This window comes from Aegilops tauschii, chromosome 2, assembly GCF_002575655.3.
Source record: "Aegilops tauschii subsp. strangulata cultivar AL8/78 chromosome 2, Aet v6.0, whole genome shotgun sequence".
Lineage (NCBI taxonomy): Eukaryota > Viridiplantae > Streptophyta > Magnoliopsida > Poales > Poaceae > Aegilops > Aegilops tauschii.
This window is the reverse complement of record NC_053036.3, coordinates 78,127,235-78,141,452: the sequence shown is the minus strand read 5'-3', so window position 1 is coordinate 78,141,452 and position 14,218 is coordinate 78,127,235. Positions and strand designations below refer to the sequence as shown.

At 42.6% G+C, this 14,218-nt stretch overlaps 1 protein-coding gene across 2 annotated transcripts; it reads right to left on the bottom strand.

The window, feature by feature from the left end:
- Nucleotides 1–143: 143 nt before the first annotated feature.
- Nucleotides 144–6,201, bottom strand: LOC109784451 (endo-1,4-beta-xylanase 1). Of its 2 annotated transcripts, none has more exons than XM_020343050.4 (9): nucleotides 6,061–6,201; nucleotides 4,555–4,916; nucleotides 4,328–4,469; nucleotides 3,582–3,946; nucleotides 3,336–3,495; nucleotides 2,657–2,994; nucleotides 2,308–2,485; nucleotides 1,579–2,112; nucleotides 144–1,377 (listed from the first exon to the last, which is right to left on the bottom strand). In XM_020343050.4, exons 2-9 carry the CDS (start codon nucleotides 4,878–4,880, stop codon nucleotides 262–264), a joined length of 3,159 nt encoding a protein of 1,052 aa, XP_020198639.1. In that variant the 5' UTR covers nucleotides 4,881–4,916; nucleotides 6,061–6,201; the 3' UTR covers nucleotides 144–261. The 2 variants fall into 2 exon arrangements, with proteins under 2 accessions (XP_020198639.1, XP_020198638.1); XM_020343049.3 differs by lacking the exon at nucleotides 6,061–6,201 and adding an exon at nucleotides 5,427–5,699.
- Nucleotides 6,202–14,218: the final 8,017 nt, after the last annotated feature.

Sequence of the window (14,218 nt, the reverse complement as noted above, 5' to 3'; positions counted from 1 at the left end):
GATATAAGGTATACAACTAGACAAAGAATATGCGGAACTATAAAATTAACCTTTTTTTTCTCTTATGATGTCGCAACACACGGATCCATAAGCTAGAGGCATGGTAAGAACTTTTTTTTCTCCCAATGCAACGCACATGCATATTTGCTAGTAAAACATATACTCCTATAAGGTAAACTGAGAACATATGGCACATCAAACCGAAAAAACTCAGTACAGTGCACACTGCTGGAGTGTAGGAAGTACTCCATTTGGTACAAGCTAAATGTTCAAGGTAACCACCTGCACAGGGTTCTCCTTGTCAACAACAAATGACCGTGTCACCTTCCCCGAGGGCGTCGCTACTTCTACGGTGTATGACCCATGGTAGCCTCTGAATTTGAACTCCCCATGGTGATCGATGTCACCATCCGTTTGGGTCAACCACTCCTGCTTCAGGGCAAGGTACCTTTTGCCGGTCTCGTTGATTGTTCCATCAGCATCGACCAGGTGAGCATGATTCCGAAACATGAACGTCTCCCAGAACCCCCAGAGGACCACCCCCTCCACAGCGGCATGGGCGAAGCATTCACGGAGGCACACCTCGAGATCGTCCGCTCGGATGTGTTCGTTCTCCGCCGAGACATCCAGCTCAGTGATCCAGATAGGGAGACCCAGTATAGCTAGCTTGTCTAGAGAATCGCAGATGATATCTCCCACAGGATGGCTGATATGACCTTGCACGCCGATCCCACCAACTGGGGCGCCCCGGTCTTGGAGATCGACGATCTGCTCCACAAACTTTTCTGGGGTGGATTTCGAGTCGCACCCATCTTCGACGTTGTAGTCGTTGACAAAGAGGACTGCTGAAGGGTCAAGCTTATGGGCTTCTCTGAACATGTGAGCTCTGATGTCCCTTCCAAGCCTATCTTGGTAAAAAGATCCATGAAGCATCTCGTTGTTTACATCATGATGTCTAAACTGGCCTTTGTACCTTGACAACAGGCTCTGTAAACGACCTTGTACAGCAGCCATCAAGTGGTGTCCATGCAGTGATCGAAGCCATGGCTGCACTGAATCCTCCACTTCCCAGAATAAGCAGTGGCCGCGAACTTGTTTGTTATGTTTCTGACAGAATTTAAGCAACTCGTCAGAGTCTTTATAATTTATCTTCCCTTGTTCCGCCTCTGTCCAGTACCACTTCAGCTCATTCTCAAATACAGCCCAATTAAAATTCTTCACGAAGAAATCAGCAAGATCCTCATTCTCAATGTTACTTCGGTTTATGCATGACCCAAATGCAAAACTGTTCTCAGTCTGTTGTATCCTGAGAGCTGAACCGAAAACATTCGCAGCATCTAATCCTTCGAACTTCAGAACAATATCACGCTTCCTTACCTAACAAAAGAAATCAGCAAAATGAATTTAATATTTCTCAAGAGCATCACGGTTATAAGCAACCAATGGATGATGTGCAGGCGAAAATTTTCAGTTTAATAATGATATTGGGGGAAAAAAGATATCTTAATATGCTTGTGTAGGCACATCAAAGTCTCATCCTAACATGAAAAACGTTGAAGGGAGAGGGGGCAGTTTCACCTTATCTGATTTGTCCTTGAGATACTCAAAACGTGCTTTTCTATCAACCGGAGAAATTTGGAAACCCATGACTCGGATATCAACACCTGGAGGGGGACCCTGAACATATGCAATAACTTTAGATGGCTTCTTTTCAAGCTTGAATGCTCCTTTGATTTCATACCATTGATCCCCATCGGCTTCTATTTGCCCACCATTAACCCATTGGTCATCTACACCAAGACAAACATTGACATGGTGACGGCCATGTCCTCCAGAGCCAGCTCGTACCCAGGCAGAGACTCTGTAAGTAGTGTGTAGCTTTAGCTTGTCTGTTATCACCTGAGAAGGGCCCATCCACACATCAGTGCGGTTTGTAGCAAGGATATAGCGACCACTTATATGTTTCTGATTAGAGGGGTCCTTCAGGATGGAAGATAGCATATGGGGTGATTCGGTATGGATACTCAATCGACATGAACCCATAGGACTCCACCCAGCAAGACCACGAGAGCAAGCGCTATTCTGCATGATATTAGCTCCATACAGAACATTCTGAAATACAAGCAAATCATTCCATTAGAAAAAAAGAATACTTGAGTTCGAAAGAAATGGCCAAAACTTTCTATCCAAACAATCATGATCCATTGAGAAAGTCTACCAAAACAACTACTGTATACACACGAGTTGAGACATTTGAAGACACGCTTCCGGGGGGACATAATTTAATTTAGTAATTAGCTTACAAACCTCAATTTTTGGGCATGGAGCAGCATGAAGTTTTCTTGCAGGAGATAGGACAAGGCCATCTACAAGGATGTCAATTCCTGCTGGTGGCCCCTCTATGAAGAGGACAACTTTGGAGAAGGGAGCATGAAGGATAAACTTTCCTTTCAAATCTGTCCAGCGCTTATCAGAGGCCTGGTTTCTATGTTAATAATAGAAAAATCAGTAAACGGTAATATCTGTGACCCCTATAAGATACTGTAACATTTGGTAAACCAGTGACAATCGATGACCCTAGAAGATAACATTTTGTAATGGAAGATAAGATAACATTGTCAAGAAAGCGTGTAAATAATAAACTCAATATACTTACTTTGAAATGCATAGATATTGTTCACGGCCATATTCTTGTACCCACAAAGTAGCACGAACCTCAGTCTCATTAGCACTGCCAAATATGCGAACAGGAGAACTAATCTCGTAAGAAACTTTTCTCTGCACTCTGCCTGTGATATCTTGCTGTATGCCATTCCAACTGTGAACCCGTCCAGTTGCTGAAGCAAAGTAGCTGCCATTTACAGGCTTTACATTCCCATATGCAGTGAACTCATGCCTGCTGATATTACATCCTCGTCCAGACCAATTGCTTAACCCTTCTTCAAACTGAGGATTCTTGATAATAGTCTCGATTCCACTTGGTGACTTTACTTCCTTTAAATGAAAGATTAACAGGTCAAAAGCATCACCAAAAAAAAAAGGATTGCATACCGCACATACAAGAACATGAATATACAAATAAATGAGCACGAGTATTATTGCATATTCATGCTGAAATTTGTGAAAATTAATAGATGAAGACTTGGTGAAATCAATCTTTTGCACCAAAAATATTTGAATGTAAAGACTATCAGAACTCCTCAATGGCTCAAGCATAACATGCAGTACATTCTAGTTAAACTTTAACTCCTGAGAGACATAAAGCAGGTTATCAAATGAATTGTAAAACGTGTTGTTCAGGAATGGGTAAGACAAATGCACAGAAAAGCACTCACCTTTGGCTGCTTATGTTCAGACCTGGCAATAGTAACAGAATCAATAATAAGATCCGCCCCAGCAGGAGGCCCTTCAATGTAAAAAACCACGCATTTTGGCATATTTGTCAAAGAAAAGGAACCTTCCAACTTCTCCCACTTTTCTTTTGAGGCTAATACTCTGCCACATCAGGTTCTACCACAAATTAGGGCTGGTGGTAACTGGTATGGTTAGAATATTGCTGTTAAAGAACTTCAAAACAGTACCTTCCAATAGGATTGTAGTGTGTTGATCCATCTGGATTTTGCAACCTCAGGGTTGCTTTAACTTCAGCTTTGCCATGGATATTCCCATCAACTCTAACACGCGCCGAAACTGCATAAACTGTACCAGCAGATACTCTATCTGTAATATCTTGCTCAAGACCTTGCCAGGGTTCAGTTCTCTTTGAAACAACAGCATAATTCTCTCCCGAGTCCCCTCTAATACCATCAAGGAAACCGGACCATTGTGATGCCACATACGCATGGCAGCAGATAGGATGCCATGAATGAAGGCCTTCGGAAAAATCACAATTTAAAATGATGTTTGCTGTTCCACCAATCAATGAAGAAGTCTTGCTCTCTGCTTTCTGCAGAAATTTGAACTAGTTAGGAAAATAAAGCACACATAATATAATCGATTGGTAATACAGAAGTAGCTGGTGTTAACAAAATATTAGAATACGGAATGTACAAACTATGGTGGCAATACTTGTAGTACATGTGCTGAACGGTTAAGCAAAATATATTGCAGTTGTAGGGTCTCATAAATTAGTCGTAGCAGACGATGTTACTTCCTTTTCTATGGGCACTGCGAAATGTGGTCCCAACTAATTAACATGTTGCTAAATCAGAATTTAATGCATGATTGCCATTATTTCTTAGCAATACAAGATTGGTTCACACTTCACACACAAGCATATACAAGAGTTCCCGCAAAACAAAACATATACACGAGTTGAAAAACATACCTTGCAGGAAATGGTAACTGAATCTATGAGCAAGTCTACACCAGCAGGGGGGCCTTCAAGATAAAACACCAAACGGCTTGGTATAGTTGTAAGCTCAAACGAACCTTCCAACTTCTCCCAGCATTCTTGTGAGGCCAAAATCCTGGTCAAACAATTTCCCTTGATAAACAAATGATACTGATATAGCATCATATAAGGCAATAAATAGCACCTTCGAGTCGAAGTACCTTGCAACGGAATGGTAGTTGGTAGGAGAGCCCTCTCCCTCAAGTTTTAGCGTGGCCTGGACTCCAACTGGCTCATGAAATTCCCCATGAACTCTAACATAGGCAGTAACAATGTATTTGGTACCGGCACTAATGTTTTCTAAGACCTGCTCAAGCCCTTGCCAAGTCTGTGTGCGATGAGTAACTACAGCATATTTAGACCCTGAATGTGGCTTTATACCATTATGGTAACCAGAACCTTCAACGGCAACAAACGCATGGCAACCGTTAGAATGCCATAAACATAGATCTTCAGAAAAATCGCCGTTTGGTAGAATGTTCTCCATGATAACTTTGTCAGAAGCGCTGTGATTCTCCTCTCCCTGCTCAACATTGCATAGTAATTAATTTTGAATGTGGCAAAATTCAATGTCATGAGCTATAACATAGGTATGTTGTCAACTATTTTGTGAGTTTAGCCAGTGTTCATCACATTCGTCAGATTATAATTTGACGCACACTTTGGTGCCCGTCCGTTCGAGAACAATTTTCCTTGAAACATATGCCTAAAGAGCTACCGAATGTGGCAGGAAATTCAAAGAACAGCAAGGAGCATGTGGAATGTAGCGATTGACTTGATAAGGTCTCCGGCACATAAAGTGCAAAGACGAGCAGAGGCGTGATTTGTAAAACTAGGGCCGTCCTCCCCCAATTCCTACGAATGGCACCAAATGCATCCTGAATCTTTGTTCAGTGGGCAATCAAATAGATGACCGATGGACCAAGGAGAAGAGTGTCAAACAATGCTAAATTGGACACTACTGTACTTCCCATCGCCCATAGCAAGAAACGAAGGCGGAATTTGTTACTAGTTACTAGTACTACGACGATACCTTGGGCTCGGGATGGGGTGGATCTGGGTTGGGCGGCGGCAAGACGGCGGCGCGGCCACCCCGGCGGGGGCGGCAGAGAAGCGAAAGCCACCCGCAGCGCCGCATCATGTCATCCGGACGCCCAGGCGGCTCGGCGACGGCGGAGGGGCGCGGGCGCGGGCGGGGCTACGGCTCCTACGGCGTCGGTGGGCTGTGCTGGCAAAAGGCAGGGGAGCGAAGCAAAGAAACGATACGGAAGGACCCTACCTACCTAACCACCACCAGACGACAGCCAGCTTGGGCAGGAGGCGAAAGGGAAGCATATAAGGACTGGACGACAGCGCCACCGGCCGGCGCGTGTCCGCTTGCTTCTTCTGCCGGAAATGGCGGCGCGGACGGGAAATGGGAAGGAATCGGATGCCAAGGAGGCCACCAATGGACACCACCGTGTGGGGAAGAAGAAAAAGCAATCTTGCCAAGAATCTCCGCTAGTCTACGGCTCCTCTGCACTGCTCCTTGGAGGCATTGTGGCGAACACCTCGCGGGCACCGACCTTGGAAAGTCAAGCGCACGCGCGCGCGGCGGAGCAGACAGATGCACAGCACGAGCACGAGCACGAGCAGTAAGATTGAGCCTCTCAGATCGAGTTGTTTACCTCTGCGATGAGCGACGAGCCGATGACCCAGATCGAGCACCTTCTGTCCTACCAAATGCGATGATGTCCCGAGCCTACGCCGGAGCCGGAGCCGGAGCTAGAAAGATCGCAGGAAGAACAAGGGGGAAAGGTCACAGTTGACCGATAACAATTAATTCGATGTCAATGTTACAGATGCTACTGGTACTGGGAGTACTTAGACTTACAGCTGGGCCCCACGGGGACTCGCGCACGCTTTGCCTGCCCTGTCATTAATAGGAGGACACCGACGGGCCGCCATGTGTACAGATCGAGGACCTTCCAGAGGCGGGAGATCCAACGCGGGAAAGGGTGCGTGGCAACATGTCGACGGCCGGTGCGCGCCGACGCATTCTGTCCGTATGCGGGGTTTGGGTTGAAACGGACACCCACCACACCCAAGACGAGCGTCCACTTTTTGTCAATCCACGACTCATTTCCGACATAAATTGGGTTCGGTTTGTGCTGGCGTGGACGTGTATGACGCCCACCCTTGTCCTTTTCTATTCCCCTTCTCTCTCAAAAGCCTCCCGCTCTCTCGCCATGGCCGACGCGCCGAACCCTAGCAGCCCTGCTTTTCCAGCCTCCACAGATGATGGAGCGGCCGGCAAGCCCCACACCACCCGCAAGAAGCAGACCAAAAAAAACTTTACAAGGCATGATGACCCAAGAAAAGCAAGGGAGGAGAAGCGTATGAAGGCTTGCACCAAGATACAAAAGAAGAAGCTCGACATGGAGGCGGACAGCGGCGTAGCCAGGCCCAGGGCTGCCCTGGCCGTGGCCTGGGGCGTGAAGAGAAAACTCTTCGTATAATGCAGCTACAGTCGCGCACTGTAGCTACAGCATGTACTGTAGCAACACTGCTGGCCCGGGGCGTAGGGATTTCCTGGCTACGGCACTGGAGGCGGACATACAAGCAAAGAAGCTGGGGATAGAGGCGGCCAATACCAAGACCAAAGCAAAAGGAGGCAGCGCTCGCTTTTATGGTGAAGGAGATGGAGATCATGATGCTGCATTTGGGCAAATTGTCCTCGAGTAGGAAACTTTGATTCCAGAAGAGGCAAAAGATGAGGCTTCAGCTAGATGGTTGATCTATGGTCGAGAGCGTCATCATTTTTGTATGTTGGCATGTGTGCCAGTATGAACCACGGCAAGATATATGGCATGGTTGGACTATGTCCGTCTTTTTTGTGCTGGCAACTCTGTCGGCCGTTGGCAAGTGTGCCGGCATGAATTATGATTTTTTTAGGTTGACATGTATGCCGGCTGCTGGCCTTTTCTTTAGATTAAATTTGCTTGTCAGAAAATCAGATACAGACGAAAAATGCGCCAGCCGGTTGGACGCACCGGTCGAACGCGGGCAAACATCGCATCTTCAGCCGACCAAAACGGATGGAAAACGAACAAAATGCAGCGCGTTAGAGTTGCCCTAACAGAGAAGATGGAGGTAGGAGCAGGGAAACGGGGTGGGATTTTTTAGTACTCCGTGTCTCCCTCAGACTCGGGTTAGGATCCTCTGTTGTAGCGCACCATACAGTACGGTTGATGTTGTATGGACCCGGCCTCATGTGTCATCTGCACCACAATAGTGTACAGTACTGCAGAGGATCTTAACCCCTCTGACTCGCATGTTAGCTTTGCTTATAACAACAAACCTATATGACATGAAAATATATTCAATCTAATGGTACTGATTTGATGGTGTGTACGTTTCCTTTCGATTCATATTTCTTGTCGTTGGTTTAGCACACAGTTAATTTTCTACAACTTAATGAAAGTGTAAAGTTTGTTTTTAACAAAACTAAAGAGTAAATAAAACCAAAGAAGCAGCCCAAGAAACCTTGCAAGGCATGATGACCCAAAAGAAAGCAAGTGAGGAGAAGCGTCGGCAAGAGAAAGAGGAGCAAATGAAGGCTTGCATCAAGATACGAAAGAAGAAGCTCGAGATGGAGGCGGACATACAAGCAAAGAAGATCGAGATAGAGGCGGCCAATGCCAAGACCAAAGCAAAAGAGGTAGCGCTCGCTTTCATGGTGAAGGAGGTGGAGATCATGACGGCGCACTTGGGCAAATTGTCCTCGAGGAGGAGAGTTTGATTCCAAAAGAGGCAAAAGATGAGGCTTGAGCTAGATGGTTGATCTATGGCCGAGAGGGTCATCTTTTTTTTATGCCGGCATGGGTGCCAATACGAACCAAGCAAGATGTATGGCATGGTTGAATTATGTCCGTCTTTATTGTGTGTCGGCAACTCTATCGATCGACCACTGGCAAGTGTACCGGCATGAACTATGAACTTTTTTTGTAGTCTGACATGTATGACGGCCGCTAGAATGAACTGTGTTACCAACCGGGACTAAAGGAAATTTTATGATTTTTTTTTGAAATTTTTTTTTGCGATTTTTTTAAAAAAAATTGATTTTCAAATTTCTGAATTATTTTAACCTCTAATATCTAATCACCACCCCTCATCACTGCTCAATTTATCCTTTAATTTCTCATCATTCCAAATCATCTAACTTTCCGGACGGTCACCCATCCTCTCACTACTCCAGCCTGAGCACGCTTAACTTCCGGGTTCTATTCTCCCTCGTTTCCAAGTCTGCACTTGTTGTTTTCCTGACAATAGTAAGATGTCAATTCTATTAACCCTCAGGAATTTAGCTTGAGCATGAAGTGACACATTTCACTGTTTGAGTTTGAAACTATTGTTTTAAAAAACAATAATTATTTAGTAACACTAATATTTCTGGAATAATTAGTTTGACCATTGTTTGACCATAGTTTGACCAGATTTGACCAAAATTCAAAAAAAACTGAAATAATTATTTAGTAACACTAATATTCTAGAATAATTACTTTGACCATTGTTTGACCACGGTTTGACCATAATTTGAAATTTTTTGAATTTTTTTGCCTCTCCAGATCTTAAAAGCCCCGTATCTTTTTTCTGTTAGGTTTTTGAGGATTTTGAAAATGTTTAACGGGGTTCCCCGTGTTAAATTCGGATGTAACTTTTCGAGTAGATGATTTTTCATATAAAAAACTTTTTCATCCGAGTTCGTATGCAAAAGTTATGCCCATTTTAAGAAATTCCAGAGAGATTTTGCAAATAAAGTCGAAATTCATATTTGTTAATTTTCCCAACAACTAGACCACATATCACATGGGAAACTTATTTTATTTTATTTTTTTGGCATTTCCATCATTTTCTTTTGTTTTTTCTAAAACTAAAAAGGCGGTCCAGGGGGGGTGGGTGGGTAGAGTTTGATGGGCCCTTTAGCACGAACCGGTACTAATGCCTCAAAGCCCATTAGTACCGGTTGGTGGCACCAACCGGGACTAAAGGTTAGTCCTTTAGTCCCGGTTGGTGCCACTAACCGGTACTAATGGGCATCGCACCCTTTAGTCCCGGTTCGTGGCACCAACCAGGACTAAAGGGGCCAGGTGAACCGGGACTAATGCCTTAGCCGCACGAACCGGGACTAATGCCTTAGCCGCACGAACCGTGACTGAACCGGGACTAATGTGAATATTGCCCTGTGACGAAAGCCCTGTTTTGTACTAGTGGTTTACAGCAGCGCGTTAGAGTTGCCCTAAGATAGGAGATGGAGGTAATTAAGAGTAGGGAATATGGTGGCTTTTTTTTAAGTACTCTGTCTCTCTCCGACTCGCATGTAATAGCAAATCTATATGACATGAAAATACATTCAATCTAAATCTAGTGGTAGATTTGATGGTGTGTACGTTACTCCTTTCAATTCATATTCCTTGTTGTTGGTTTAGTACACAGTTAATCGTCTACAACTTATTGAAAGTGTAAAGTTTGATTTTAACAAAATTAATATGCAAAACAAATAATAACAAAGAGAGTACAAAAATACCCCGTACTAAATTATGCCGATCTGCCGATAGCTTGAGACAGACGACTCGCTCATGGTCCATTTCATCTTTCTTATCGTACTTTAGGCAAATTGACAGACTACAGAAAGCTTAGACATCAAAATATCAAGGAGAATGCAGCTGAAGTGTCGCAAATGATGCGGGAAAAGGCCTAGGACCTGCTGGTTTAGAGCTTACCCATTCTAAAGCCTGGGTATTAGCATGGGGGCCGAATGTAGCCTCACAGGAAAAAGGGGATATCTCTTCAGACAAGGAAGTTGAAGATACAGACAGTGTCACAGTCCAGATACTGGACTTGTCGCTACTGAGATTGCATCGTTTGTATAGGACCCAAAATCTACATCTTTGATAAATTTATTTTACAGTTACTTACTGGCTGTGTGACATTGTTTTTTACGAACGTATGTCTTGTGACCTAAAATGTGTGAAGAATACACTTGTATACCTGCAGGAAGTACCCCAAGCTCTCAAGAAGACCCTGCCACGCAAGCTGGATGAAATTTAGGCCATGAATATTTTCGTGGCAGTGCTTCATGAACAGGTTTAGTCTACCAAGATTGCACTTAAAGTCTACACCAAAGAACACGAAATCCTCAAAGGCAACGAAGACAATTTTTTTGCTCTCGGAAAGACTCTTCAAGATACTGAGGGTGCTCTCTACTACATCATCAGGATGCTGCCACAATAATTCATATCCCATAGCTGAAAAACATAGTCATCATACTAGTGCATTGTTTGAAGGTGATGAAACTGCGTCCAAGTGTCTAATTTATTTGCGACTATGTGCTATGGTTGCCTATTGTAAAATCTCAGGCAGTCTGAGAAACAATTATTATATTTGCGATGTAGTCACGCTGCAAGGGATGTATTTGCATTGAAATTCAAATTTTGCACAAATTCATAAGAAAATTATTGAAAAAAAGTCAATTTGTATCAAATTTGCTAGCCAATTGCATACAATACAAATTGACCGCCCCAAAATAGAATACTGTGACAGTTATGCACCCCGCCACAAGCATATGGACCCACATGTAAGAAGCCACATCACCCACGTATGGAGCCGCTTACGAGCATCCACATCAGCACAACATTGGGTCCACATGTCAGAATCTTTGATCGGTCAAATGACACATCGTCATAGGAAAAAACAATCACAGGTCCCACATGTAAGCAGCCACGTCGCCATCTTCTGGGCCTATATGTCAGCAGCGTTGACCAGTCAAAACTGAAGCCCGACTTATAAAGGGGACTCTCGATACACCAGCCATGTTGGGCAGATAAAGGGGACTCATCGGCCATTGTTGGGGGCAAAACAAGAGAGATGGAAGTACAACCAAAACGACCAGTCCTATTTGGCGCATAGATCGCCAAATAACAACCTAATGCGTAACCCAGGCGTGCGCATGTTCTCTGTATGGCCGGACCATGGAGGCTTTTCCCGACTGGTTTGAGGAAGATTCTAGAACCTTCTTTGACTAGTTTTTCTTTCTTTTATCTTATTCTTTTTTTGCCTTTTTCTCATGTTTTTCTCGTCATTTCAATTTCAATTTTTGTTTTTGTTTTTATTTTTTCCAGGTTAGTTTTTTCTTTTCTCTTTATTGTTCATTTAATTTTTTTAATTTTTTATCCTTTTCCCTTTTTAATTCTGTGAACACCTTCCAAATACATGGACATTTTCTAAAATCGTGAACATTTCTAGAAATCATTTTTTTAATTTGTGAACATTTTTCAAAATTGCGATCATTTTTCCTTTATTTTCCTTTATAATTTTGTGAATAATTTTTGAATTCATGAATATTTAATGAAATCATGAACATTTTTCAAGTTCAGCGATCATTTCCCTTTAGTTTTCCTTTTTTCTTTTTCCTTACTTTTCATTTAGGACCATCTTTTAAATTCACAAACATTTTCTAAAATTCTGTATATTTAAAAATCATGAACATTTTTTTATTTTCCTTTTTAATTTTTCATCTTCCAAACATCTTTGAAATTTGTGAAGATTTGAAATCATGAATATTTTTTGAATACACAAATGGTTCTTGACTCGTAAACGTTTTTTGAAATTTGGACTTTTTTTTCAAATTCACGAACACATTTTTCTTTGGATTAGCATGTTCCGAAATACATGAACTTTATGTGAATTCATGAACATTTTTGGATCAGCGAACATTGTTTAAATTGATGCACTTTTCAGAAATTTGTTTTTTTATTCAAGACCATTTTTTATATAATTTTACTGATTCATGATTTTTTTATATTCATGATCATTATTCAGATTCTTAAATATTCAAGAAATACCAAACACTTTTTTAATTCGTGAACATTTTTTGAATATGTGAACACATTTCAATTTCATGAACAATTTTTGAAATTGTGGACCATTTTTGTTTTTGCATTCTTTTACAAATTCATGATTATTTTTAATGCTTGAACATTATTTGGTTTCTTGAATATTTAAGAAATCCCGACCATTTTTTGAAATTTGTGAACAATTTTTTAATACATAAATAGTTTTGAAATTCGTGAAGAATCTTTGAAATTAATATTTTTTTGCAAAATCCTGATCATTTTTTTTTTGAATGTTAGATTCGTGAACAAGCTCAGAGTAGAAAACAAAAGAAACAAAAAATGAAAGAAAGAAAAGTCAGGGGCGCCACGAGCCTGCACATGAGGCAGACCAAATCATGCGCAGGGGAGGAAGGGGGGGTGCGCATTTGCTGAGTACCCAACCAAAACCTCGAGACGTACGCATGTAGGAGTCTTTTTCACTTCAAGAAGACTTTGGAATCCATAGGGCAGTGGTGGCATCGGGAAAACAGAACAACTTTCAAATTTATGACCAAATTTGAAAATTATAAATTTTTGTGAAATCCTGATCATTCTTTTTAGAATTTTAGATTCGTGAGCAGTCTCGGAGTAAAAAAAGAAGAAATAAATGAAAGAAGAAAAATCTGGGGCGCCATGCATTCATTGAGTACCCGGCCAAAATCTCAATCACTAGTCTACCGTTAAATTTTTAGAGAAAGGCCATCATGGATTTTATTAAAATCAAACAATATTTACATCACCCGCTAAGAGTTCAGAAATAAATGCAGAAGGTGAGTGAGAACGGACGTTTGGCTCTCCGCCTCCACGGAGGCCTTTAAAAAAACACAATTCAAATTTTTTGATTTTAGAAAAATCTGAAAAAAAATTGTGCAAATAAATATGGATGTTTTTTTCTCGAATACGCACAAGCATGCGTATCATCGCATTAAAGAAGAAGCGGCAAAGAAGCTGGATACAAGGCCTCCGGCCAGTACAACGCTAATCACAAGAATTAGCCTCCACATACACCACGCACACCCACCCTACCTACTAAGATACATGCTCCCTAGACAACCTCATGCCAAGGACGATGAGGCAAGTCACTGAGCAACTTAGCCACGTCACAATCAACGCCGAGACCTCTACGACAAGACCAAGACCCAAGGCCAACACAAACCAACGTACCGCCACCCATTTGCGCCAAGAGGAAGTCGGCAAGTGAACAATAGGGCCCGGGCGGACCAAGGGAAGGTGCATCTCAGCCATATACATAACATCCGGTGGCGCGCGAGCTCCATGGTGCATCTCAACCACGTATGCATCTCAGCCAGGCACCGGGGATGTTATGTATATGTATGTAAAATTTCAGGATGAAATACATTGAAATGCGACCTGTTAAAAGAAACAAATTCATGGCGTGAGAAAATTTGTCTTTTTTGCACGGCCCTCATTTCAACGTATTTTGCCCTGAAATTTTACACACATGTGTGTTATGCCTCCATGTATATCTATATTTTTTTTCAGAATTTGTTGAAACGTAGAAAATATGAAATTTGACGAATTTTGAATTTTTTCAAAACCGAGCTCCATGGAGCTCGGCCTCGAAGGCAATATCCGAAAGTGAGTCTAACAACAAGTTTGCTGGATAGTCACAGCCATTTTACAGGAGTATCGAGCCAAAACCTCCACCACTAGTGTACCTATATCGTACTCTATCAAACAAAAAGTACTGTAGTCAGATATAGATACGTATCCAAGGGCTGAGCACGATTTTTCTTAGTCCACTCGTGTGAAACGCGCGCGCCCTCTGATTCCTCGCCTCGTTCATGGCAGCGACTCGTCGATCATCTACCCCCACCGAGTACGTCTTGCTCGATGTGGATTGCTCAACACGCAGAAGCCACGCATTGTCCCCTCAGCACAATTCCGTAAT

What these genes read in the sequence shown, in the direction of transcription:
- LOC109784451 (XM_020343049.3), bottom strand. Translation starts at nt 5,534, where the DNA reads ATGATGCGGCGCTGCGGGTGGCTTTCGCTTCTCTGCCGCCCCCGCCGG. An exon ending in AACTACCATTCCGTTGCAAG is followed by an intron (nt 4,470 to 4,554) that starts GTACTTCGACTC and finishes TTGTTTGACCAG; the next exon opens with GATTTTGGCCTCACAAGAAT. An exon ending in CACTACAATCCTATTGGAAG is followed by an intron (nt 3,496 to 3,581) that starts GTACTGTTTTGA and finishes CTGATGTGGCAG; the next exon opens with AGTATTAGCCTCAAAAGAAA.